An 11,524-nucleotide genomic window follows, 5' to 3' on the forward strand; every position below is an offset into this window, starting at 1 on the left:
AGAGAGACTCGGACTCCCGCTGTAACTTTACCTGCTGGTGTCGCTGTTGGACAATGTTTCTTTAGAAAAATTAGTGATTTATACACTTTTTTAATGTTATATTTTGTAATATTGGCGTTGTTTTATTTTTGTACTACTAATTTTTTCTTAGCCAATATTTTGAAGATATATATATATATATATATAGTATATACACAATTAAATTTTTCTCTGCTTTGCACACATAAAGTTCAATAAAATTATGTTTGAAGAAAAATAATTTTTTAGCTATGTAATATACATGATGTATTACATTATGCATGATAAAATATAAAGATTTCACAGTGATTTGATTCTGTAAAGTTTTTTTTGGTTACAACAACATTACTGTAGTAAAACCATGTTTTACTACGTTTATACATTTGAAGACGAGCAGAGAGTATAGAATACTAGATAAAAAAAAAATGCTAGCTAGAATACATGCATATTAACAGCGTAAATATAAATTAGCCATGCAACCATATAATATGATTAAATGTTAATAAATTCATAATTTATAAAGTTAATAAAGTCGTGATGATTTGAGAAGGCTAAATTGATCAAACATAGGTTATGATCAGCTCAGTCTGCCGCTGGCCGCTTGGTCGTTACTTAAAAAAAAACCTTACATTTAACGAACAAAAAATGCTCCAAACATTTTTCTAAATTAACTTTATTAAAAATGAAACGCAATATAATCACTTTAACATTACATAGGCCTACACTCTCGAGGAGACCCCACATAAATGAGAGAGGAAAAAAAAGAATTAGCTCTGCTGCCAGGGTGTTTCTATACAACGGCTGGGGGAGTAACGCAAACTTGACATGTCAATCTCAATATTTTTCTCCTCTTTTGGAAAGTCGTGGAAATGACATATAACAAATAAAACATTCGGTGTGACATGTGTCCCCACGACCCTCCGCCACTTTTTGCAACATCTGGCGGCACGCACGGATGTGCCTAAAGAAACATCTCCATTTGATAACAAATTCGTTGGTCTGTGTTAAACAACAGGTGATCTATCGCTGGAATGTGTTATAGCGAGCGCTCGTTGCACAATGCGCAGATGATGAAGATGATCGTACGCTTTGTTCTGTTAAAAGCACAAAACAAAATGCACACAAACATGTCCTTGCTCTTGATATACACTCACTGATGAACACCTTTGGTTTTAATGAGAGAGAAAAGAACTACACGAGGGTGGATTAGAACCTGGAACCTCGGAAATGCTTGACAAAAGTTATACCACTAGACCACACACACAACCATCTCACATAAATGACATGATCTATCGCTGGAATGTGTTATAGCGAGCGCTCGTTGCACAATGCGCAGTCTTCACAAAGATGATCGTACGCTTTGTTCTGTTAAAAGCACAAAACAAAATGCACACAAACATGTCCTTGCTCTTGATATACACTCACTGATGAACACCTTTGGTTTTAATGAGAGAGAAAAGAACTACACGAGGGTGGATTAGAACCTGGAACCTCGGAAATGCTTGACAAAAGTTATACCACTAGACCACACACACAACCATCTCACATAAATGACATGAATTTATGTATTTATTCAGTTCTGTGAAGCATCTCGGAACTACCAGTAATTATATTTTATTATTAATACGTTATTCATTTATATTAATATAGTCGCTTGCAATGTGGGCAAGGGCCCCAGTGCGGCTGCACTGCCTGCACTGTAGTTTTCTGAACTGAATGTCTCAATTTTCTCTGGACAATGCAGTACCTACGGTGGCCGAGAGAGCTCAACGCGCTGCAACTTAAGAAAACACATGCAAATTGAAAAAACACCAGCAAATTAAGAAACCATCTTCATCAGTTTGACAACACACGCGCTGCAAATCCTCACAGCACATGCAAATGAAGAAACGCGCTGCAAATAGCACGGACCACAACGGAAATGTTTCAAGGGGACCCAAAAAAGTGACGGACCCGGCTGGGATTTGCTTATTGTGCAGTGGCTATTGGTCAGTGGAGTTGTCGGTGAACTGAAAGGTGAGTTTTTTTGTTTATTTTAACACCCTGATTGCATGATTCCTTTGTCTTTTAGATATTATTAGCCTAAATAATCTGACGAATTACACGAGTAACTGTGAAACGTTATATAATATGGCTAACTTAATTTAATATCCTCAACTAAATATAATTTCAAGGTTAATGAAATCCGCAATGCTTCATTAATTGTTAAAACCAGGTCAAAATAAATTTCAGATTGACAGTAAGAATAATATTTAAAATTATTATTTAATCAGGCCCTTTTAGTTGGTGTTAGTAAATTAACAATTGGTCCCTCTACATCTCTTTGCCACCTCTGAAAATTCTCAGTCCCTTAAAGTGTATAACGGCCGGGAAGCAAGAAAACACACATTCAATGTATTCTCAATACTTCAATTTATTCATAGAAACAAAGATATTATATAGGCATATGTCGAGGGGAGTTTCAACCCTTTAACCAAGGAGGATATAGATGACATACATATAGGATCTTGGCCAAGAACATGTGTTTATATAAAATGGCCACATGTACAGAAAAATATGGTCATATTAGGAATAGACTTGGTTGAGGATGCTGAACTCCCTTCATAGTTCATCACGAACCCCTTTTACCTTGGAGTCCTAGCATTCATGTCCTTATTTGAACATTTGAACCAAGAAAAGCTAATGCATACATGTGCGCATTCGTACCTCGAATATGAGTAAGAGACATTTAAAACATAATACGAGAGAGAGAGAGAGCAGATGGAGGAGGGGGATTCAGAGAGAGTGCGCTGTATAGGGGGGCGAGTGAGAGGGAGAGGAAAAAAGAAAAGGAGGGGTGAAAACATCTGGAACCAATCTCAAGACAGAGAGTGTTTTCTAACAGTTGCCTGCTTTTGTTTAAAATAAACAATGAATACATAAACACTCGCTGCAGAGTTCCCTAATCCTAAATTCATATCATTCTCATACATAGATAATAAGATGGAATATAATCATTCTTTGATACATTTCAACCCATGTGTCCTTTAACAGGTCTACTCATAAAAGCATATTGAGTAGCAACAAGAGTATTCATGGCACGATCAATCAAAAGTCTAATAAACGGAATAATACAACATACAATGAATGAAAGGATTAATAAAATCACTCCAATAGGGATTAACGCATTCACTAGCATTTTCTGCCACCCTGGGAGCCAACCAAACACATCATTTGAATTATTTATTGCATCTCTTGCTTGTATCTCTTGTGCAATTCTAGTAGTGCGCTGTATAGGGGGGTGAGTGAGAGGGAGAGGAAAAAAGAAAAGGAGGGGTGAAAACATCTGTAACCAATCTCAAGACAGAGAGTGTTTTCTAACAGTAGGCTAATGAAAGAAAGGACAATGGAATACAAATACAATGTGCACCTATATACTGTTCTGTCCATTAAATTATAAGAACTACATTTAGTTAATCTTTTTCTCTCTGTTTCTGATTGTGACAAACAGACTTTGTCACACATAATCACATGTATACTAATTTATTAACAATTTGAACCAGGTTATAGTATGACATACAGAACTAAACACAAATACATTGCACATGTTTTTTTTCAACATCAACATAGACCTCCCAATACGACCTAACTGTTAAAAGGGGTACGCTTAAATGCCCATCCAATGCTAGTTGTTCTTCTTGTTCTTTTACTAACTTGATTTGTGCACAAACTGAGATTAAATACATACACCTTTAAAACTGTATCAAACAGTTAACTTGTTTATTTATTTGTTAATGCTGATACATTTTTATGTTTAAGATTATATTTGTGGATTCCTGCATTCCTAATGACATTGTTCTCTTTTCCCTTCAGGCTCAGGAACCGTATTAGATGAAATCACAGAGGCAGGCCTAATCCATAAATATTTCTCAGAAGGCCACACATATGAAGTGATCCTTGATTTTCTTGGAACAATGCATAACATTTTCCTGAGTCTGAGCACCTTAAAGAGAAGACTAAGGAATGCAGGCCTAACAAGGAGGACAGACTATACTCCCATTAGCACTGTGAATGCAGCTATAACACATGAATTTACAGGCTCAGGTCAGCTTTTAGGTTACAGAGCTCTGTGGCAGACATTGCAACAGAAGTATTTCCTGATGGTTAAAAGGGATGATATAATGCATGCAATTCGTAGACTGGACCCATCTGGAGTTCAGCTTCGCCATAGACACAGGTTTGTCCGAAGAGGATACTTTACAGCAGGACCAAACCAAGTGTGGCATGTCGAGGCGGATGATAAGCTCAAACCATTTAGTGTTGCCATCAGAGGCTGCATTGATGGGTTTTCTAGGAAAGGGATGTGGCTCAGAAGTGGCAGCTCTAATAACGACCCAGGGGTAATTGCTTACCATTACCTGCAGTGTGTATCAGAGTTTGGAGTTCCAGCACGCCTTCGCACAGACTGTGGGACAGAAAATGGCACTATGATAGCCATTCACTGTGCATTAAGAGCACAGCATACAGATGACTTTGCAGGAGCCCTCATTCACATGTATGGCACTTCAACTGCAAATCAGCGAATCGAAAGTTGGTGGTCCTTTTTTAGAAAGCAAAGGTACAGGCCTTTTAAGATTAATTCCAAAACAAAAATGTTATAAAATGTACTATTTAATCATTTCGTTTTTGTGTGTGTTGCCACATGACAGAGGGTTTCAGCTGTCAACAACATGTATTATATGAGAATAACGCTAGACTAAAATGTAATGCAAATCTTTTTTTCCTGATGCTATAGAGTTTTCTTTACATTGATATTTAAAATTATTATTTTTTAAATAGGAATGCAGTTTAAATAATACCTTTTGTTGGAAACATTTAAGAAATCTTTTCCATATAACTTTTATTCAGCACTTAAGTAAAACATTGTGTATACTTTCATTCCATCATTAGGACTCAGTTCTGGATTGATCGCTTCAGTGACCTGAGAGAGAGGCACTTTTTCAGTGGCAGCCATGAGCACAAGTGCCTTCTACGGTATGTCTTCTTGAGCATCGTGCAGAAAGACCTTGATGAGTACAGAGAACTTTGGAATAACCACACCATACGACCTGTTCGTCAGTCTTCTTGTCATTCTGGTAAACCAGAAGCCATGTATCACCTGCCTCACAGGTTTGTATTTAATCCATGCCATATGTGACCATGTTCAGTAAATATCAGATTTCATTTTCACTTAAGTTTAATCATTAATGATCAAAGAAAATGTGATTGATTGCCTATATCTGACACAGAAGTGTATAGTGGAATATCCCTCACTTGACGATAATTGTATTTTAAATCAGAACTAGATCATTGTTTAAAAAAATGTGCCGATATTCTTAGACAAAAAACATTTACAATGCATGAAGCAAAAAGGGGGATTTTACTGATTCAGAAAGTGTCTTTGTAGTAGAAGCAAATGTAATTACCATATTGGACAACAGATGTTGTCAACATTGAGGGTCAACCTTTGGCTTATGTCTTCAATTTCAAAACTATTTAAAAGTTGCGGCGTTGGGTTATATAATCTTAGAATTTTTATGTTTTATTATACATTTTTGTAATGAGTTGATGTTTTGATTTCTGATTGGCCTTAGGTTTGATGCAAGGGACTGTGGATTCCCAGTGTCACAGGAAGTTATTCAAGAGTTTGAGGACATTCTGCCACCACAGTGCAGTCTTTGTGGTGATCGTAATCTCCAAGTTAATTTTTCGGATTTGCAGAGACAGAGTGGGCTTTCTCCACCAGTCAACTGGATAACTGCTGTTGAAAATTACATAACACTTAAAAATATGTCCAGATTTTAAAATCATCAGTTCAAAGAACAACTTTATTTGCTCACTGCATATGTCATCAGTGTTTTACTGAACATCAATCATTTAAACTGTGTATAACAAAATCTTAAGTTTTGTGCAAAGAACATGCCATGCATTTCTGTTGTTAAAAAATTATTGGTCTATGATGAAAAATGTCACTTGTGAAAATAAAATCTATATTATTCCTCAAAACTCACCAGTATATCAGTACATTAACCTGAGTGTTCCTTGTTTAACTGAGTGACTTGAAATGTGTAACTATAACATAGGTGCACATTAAAACATATGTTATACAAACATGGCTGCATTTCAAAATACGAAAAAACAAAGTGGCACATTTTCATTTAAATAAAGCTGTTTACTCGGACCTAAACCCCAGAACATCAGCCAATGGTATTTCGCTTCAAGGAAGCCCAAACCCAGGGGAGTTTTGCATGCCATAATCCATAGCTGCTTGAAACTCTTCATAACTGGGTAAGATTGGAATTTTGATTGTATTTGTACATACATTTGCCATGGGAAATTGAGAGCTCTTCTGAAAAACTAGCTGTGGCTGTATTGCTGCAGGAGGAATTTGCTTCAGCCCAGTTCCAAACATAAGGACATCTCCCAAAGAAGGACTTTCCTCTTTTTATAGAGCAAAAGAGAAATGTTAGACATACGACACTGGATATTAATAATGATACCAGGTTAAAAATTTACAATATTAATATTTATTTAAAATATTTCATTCAAAGACTAGGGGTTTAGAACTACTGTTTTGAATTTATACTCACTGCTCATATGAGAGCATACCGTCATTACATTATTGTCAAACATACTGTTTATACAGCAATTAAGATTAAGAATTTTTGCCAGTTGATGAAAGTAATTTCTTTAAATGTTTTGTAATCCCAGCCTAACAAATTACCTCAAGAAGGGCCTTCTTGACCTCATCATCAGGCATGTCCTCAAATGGGGCCTCAATTGTTTTTACTTTACCAATTAGGTAAAGGAAGAAGTTTGGGGAAAGACAACAAGGCCCTGGGCCGCCATGGACAATGGACACTGCAATCATTCTTCCAATGTGGAAATATTCATTGTCTTCTGCAGCTAAAAATTCCAATATAGCAATGTTAGGACACACTGATTTACAACATTGTAAAAACCTCACAAAAAGTATTACCTTTACTATCAAATGAGAGGTATTTGGCATTGTCTTTGCCTTCAAATACTCCTTGTTTTGATGGTGTCCATCAACAGAGTCAAAAATTCTCGAGTAGGCCCCCTGCTGTCCAAAGCCTCTTCCATCAGCCCAGCATCATCTGTGAATTTCACCATCAAGCTGCAGGTGAGGTCAAATGAGGATCGCCTGAAACCTCTTAAGGCACCATCCCAGACATTCGCCCGGTTAATGTTAAATGTCCATTTCCATGTCCATCACTAAAATGATAATAAAAAAACAGTCCACAAACAGCAATAAACTATTAACACTGCAACTTCTTATTTTTGTGAATTATTTAAATTGAAGTTAGTTTTTTTTGTATTTTATGGGCCCTTTATAATGAGTAAGCTATACAACACTGCTCAAAAATAATTTGGACATCACAACTTTAGTAATAGATTTTGAGAGTCCTCCCACAAAGTCAAATTTTTCTGGTAAAGAACAAGGTGCTGATAGTACTCCTTATGTGATAGTGCCTGTCTTTCTCTGGCAGTTTCTCTACTTCCTCAAGATCCGTACCTCCCTTCCACAGATATGTACTGTGGAAGGGAGGTACAAGAACAACAATAACACAATTAATCCATAAAGTATTCTGAAAAAGATGTTTTGTTGTTTTGGCTGTAGTCCAGTACTTTAGTCCAGTAGGTTTATTTCAAATCCAGTGAATAATTATGTAAAATCATTTCTTATGACTGACCTGTAGAAGTCACTTGACTTAAGTTCACCCACTGAGGTGGTCATCTGTTTGGGTCTTGTTGCACTCTTGGCCTGTAGCAACACCACACAGCACAATAAGAACTTAGAATAATAATCACAGAAATACCCAGAAAATAAACATTCTGGTTTATTATATTACAGAATATGACATACTTGCCCATTAGATGACTGGGATGTTGTGGCTGACCTAAAACATGCAAACAATTTAGTATAAATTGTATTATAGATAACATAAAATGCTTCCTATATAGCAATTTTAAAAGTGAATGCATTAAAACATACAGACATTCAGCTTGCACAGAGACAAAAAAATGTGTCAGCAGAAATTTAACTTACCGATGTCTATGCTCTGGTGTACTGCTTTCGGGACTTGACCAAAGCTGCCAAGTGTAAACATAAAACCCTAAACTCATTAATAGCCTTAACACTGTATATGCTTTTCTATTTCTAATGGTTGGCAAGTACAGGAGATTTTATTGCATTATAGTTGTACTGTAAGCACAGACATGCTGAACACCTAAATTCCTGAGATGTACCTACCACTGTGTCAGAAAGAGGTGACATATTGGGTTGCGCCCTAACAACCACTTCATTATCATCTTCTGAAACTGAGTCATCTTCTTGACCTCACAAAAGACTTTGTGATCAATCTCTATTTCCAATCCAATTACATGTCCAGTATTGTTAAATATGTAGGCTGTAACTAGTTGGAATCCACAAAGCACTTAAAATACTTAAGTTTTACGTTTAAGTGCACATAAATGATATAAAAACATACTATTTCAATACTTACTCTTTGACAACAAATCCTCAAGGGTACAGATGTATAGTGTGATCCTTTGATATGCCTTTCCAATGGCCTCTTTGTACTGCCCAATGGTAAAAGGTGTGTCAGTTCCAGGGATATTTTTTTATCTGAGAGCCATCTGGATAAAGCAAGACATATTCTCCATCTTCCATGTCTTGATTGAAATCTTTTAGTTTTTTCACAGCAGCTTCCAAAAGTTGCTCAGATGACCACTGGGGGTCAACATGTAGAGGTAGTTTTTTTCCTCTCATGGGCTTTAAGCCATTCTTGGTCTTGCTCATGATCCCAACAGAAATCTAGACCATCAGGCAAAAATGATGGAATACAAATGTTAATACTGTTCTATCTGACAACTTCATTAACTTAAATAATGATTAGTTTACCTTTACTGTTTTATTTGACTTCTTTTTACTTTTTGAGAATGTTTTCCTTTCAGTTTCTTTTAGTTCTCTGTATTTCATGAACTGAAGGACAGCTGAAGCTGACTTTGCTGGAATGGAACATGCAACAGTCACTAAAACACAAACACACACACACACACACACACACACATTATTTAGGCTAATAATATCTAAAAGACAAAGGAATCATGCAATCAGGGTGTTAAAATAAACAAAAAAAAACTCACCTTTCAGTTCACCGACAACTCCACTGACCAATAGCCACTGCACAATTAAGCAAATCCCAGCCAGGTCCGTCACTTTTCTGGGTCCCCTTGAAACATTTCCGTTGTGGTCCCTGCTATTTGCAGCGCGTTTCTTCATTTGCATGTGTTGTCAAACTGATGAAGATGTTTTCTTAATTTGCTAGTGTTTTTTCAATTTGCATGTGTTTTCTTAAGTTGCAGCACGTTGAGCTCTCTCGGTCACCGTACATTACCCTGTTTAGAAAAACACAACAATGGTAGACTATAGATCAGTGGTCACCAACGTGGTGCCCGTGGGCAACTGGTAACCCGCATGGAGTCTCTGTGTGCGTCCGAAATCGCATACTGCTTAGTAGGTACTACATTTGAATTTGAACGTACTACTCGACCGTTAAAACAGTACGTTCTATATAGTATGAATGGAATTCGGACGTACTACATCCGCCATGTTGATGTTGTCACGTGACATGCGTCGTCACAACAGCGCCAAAATTTTAAAAGCCCTCACTACTGCGCGAACATCGGCGTTTGAACGTTTATTGTAGTGTTGGGTCGTTCTTGAACGATTCGTTCGTTTTGAACGAATCTTTAATGTGACTCGGGAAGAACAAGTCGTCTCGGGGAGTGATTCATTCAGTCGCGGATGCACAACATCCTATAGGTTCTGTACTGGAATTAGTCAAGTAGTTCACCTGGTTCAAGTCTTCGGGTTTCTCCGAGTCGTTCATTTGTTATTTATTTTAATTTTAGTTAAATTATGTCTGTATAGGTTTTTTTATTAAGTTTTTAGTTTTATTTCATTTGAGTTCAACAAACTAAATGGAAATGAAATAATATATATTGAATTTATAAATGTATATGTATGTATATATATATATACAGTGGGGAAAAAAAGTATTTAGTCAGCCACCAATTGTGCAAGTTCCCGAGGAATTTACCAATTAATTCTTTAAAAATCCTACAATGTGATTTTCTGGATTTTTTTTCTCATTTTGTCTCTCATAGTTGAGGTATACCTATGATGAAAATTACAGGCCTCTCTCATCTTTTTAAGTGGGAGAACTTGCACAATTGGTGGCTGACTAAATACTTTTTTGCCCCACTGTATATGCATGTGTGTGTGGTTGTACATACACATGTATTTTTCTTTTTGGTGTTTGGCTTAGTGTTATGTTAGAATCGTTATTATACTCTTATACCTTTTGTTCTTTACTATTTTGAATTGTTTTTAGCTTTATGAAATTTTGTTGTATGCATGTGTAATTTTTATGTAATCTCTTTATTTTTAAAATGTGTGTAGGTAGTATTTATAAAGTTTTAGCTTTGGATCTGTTTTTAGTTGTTTTAATACTACAATTGATTGCTTCTGTTGTCCTCATTCGTAAGTCGCTTTGGATAAAAGCATCTAATAAATGACTAAATAAATAAAAGATCACGCCTTTGTCGACAGCTTGTAAATCATTTATCAAATAAGGCAAGTACAATCACCTATTTAGCTAGCAAATTTTACCTCCGAATAAAAAGTCATGTCTGTGAACACCATGCCAGAGGCTCATTTGGAGCAACGAAATAAAGTAATTTATTGTGATAAATAAATGCATAAAAATACACAGGACAAACAAAAGACATGAATCAATGAATAAACTTGAATGAATACATAATACACAATTGGATAAATAGAGAGAGAGAGGGAGAGAATGAATACATACAATATATACATAGCCTAAATAAATATTATAGATAGATATAATATATACATAATTACATAATAAGTAATATAAACATAATAAATAAATAATATACATATTCTAAAAAAATATATATACACACATTTACAGACTGAGCCCTACAACCTACTGCCGCCTGAATGCTGCTGTGCCAATTCTTCGATTGTATTTCGAAGATGGATCTAACCTCCGTCCAAACCTCCGAATTTCACGACAGTCCATCACATCCCTCATCGCTGCTTTGAAGTCAGATTCTGACCATGGCTGGGAAAAAGTTGAGGTTCTGGTGTTTCTCTACTGGCTGGCCCACGCAGCATTGTACAGGCTGCTGTCACTGGGCTTTGACATCCCACGGTGCATGACATTGTGCACAGAATCAGCAGGGCAGTCATCAAAATTTCGAGGAGGCTGACCGCTTTCCCGCCCCCGGATGACCTGGAGGCAGGTTTTGCCCAGCTGGCTGGGTCTCCAGTTTTCCACATGGTAGCTGGTGCAATAGATGGATGCCACATCCGGATCAAGCCACCAACAAGTGATGCCCCATGCTATTGTAATAGGAAGCTGTTCCACTC

At 36.5% G+C, this 11,524-nt stretch overlaps 1 protein-coding gene and 1 long non-coding RNA gene across 2 annotated transcripts; one reads left to right on the plus strand and one right to left on the minus strand.

The window, feature by feature from the left end:
• The first annotated feature begins 1,346 nt into the window (after window positions 1–1,346).
• Window positions 1,347–5,973, plus strand: LOC107568997 (uncharacterized). The gene is made up of 4 exons (XM_016254997.1): window positions 1,347–1,371; window positions 3,871–4,615; window positions 4,948–5,166; window positions 5,631–5,973. The coding sequence occupies exons 1-4, from the start codon at window positions 1,347–1,349 to the stop codon at window positions 5,839–5,841; spliced, it is 1,200 nt and encodes a 399-aa protein (XP_016110483.1). The 3' UTR covers window positions 5,842–5,973.
• Window positions 5,974–7,800: 1,827 nt separating this feature from the next.
• On the minus strand, window positions 7,801–8,638 carry LOC107568998 (uncharacterized). Its single transcript, XR_001606842.1, has 5 exons — window positions 8,565–8,638; window positions 8,312–8,397; window positions 8,108–8,151; window positions 7,925–7,958; window positions 7,801–7,822 (listed from the first exon to the last, which is right to left on the minus strand). It is a non-coding gene; the product is annotated as an uncharacterized lncRNA (long non-coding RNA).
• Window positions 8,639–11,524: the final 2,886 nt, after the last annotated feature.

The sequence above is a fragment of the Sinocyclocheilus grahami genome, unplaced genomic scaffold (assembly GCF_001515645.1).
Source record: "Sinocyclocheilus grahami isolate Dianchi unplaced genomic scaffold, SAMN03320097.WGS_v1.1 scaffold1301.1, whole genome shotgun sequence".
Taxonomy (NCBI): Eukaryota; Metazoa; Chordata; class Actinopteri; order Cypriniformes; family Cyprinidae; genus Sinocyclocheilus; species Sinocyclocheilus grahami.

What these genes read in the sequence shown, in the direction of transcription:
- LOC107568997 (XM_016254997.1), top strand. Translation starts at nt 1,347, where the DNA reads ATGCGCAGTCTTCACAAAGATGATC. An exon ending in CAGTCTTCACAAAGATGATC is followed by an intron (nt 1,372 to 3,870) that starts GTACGCTTTGTT and finishes TTTTCCCTTCAG; the next exon opens with GCTCAGGAACCGTATTAGAT. An exon ending in TCCTTTTTTAGAAAGCAAAG is followed by an intron (nt 4,616 to 4,947) that starts GTACAGGCCTTT and finishes TTCCATCATTAG; the next exon opens with GACTCAGTTCTGGATTGATC.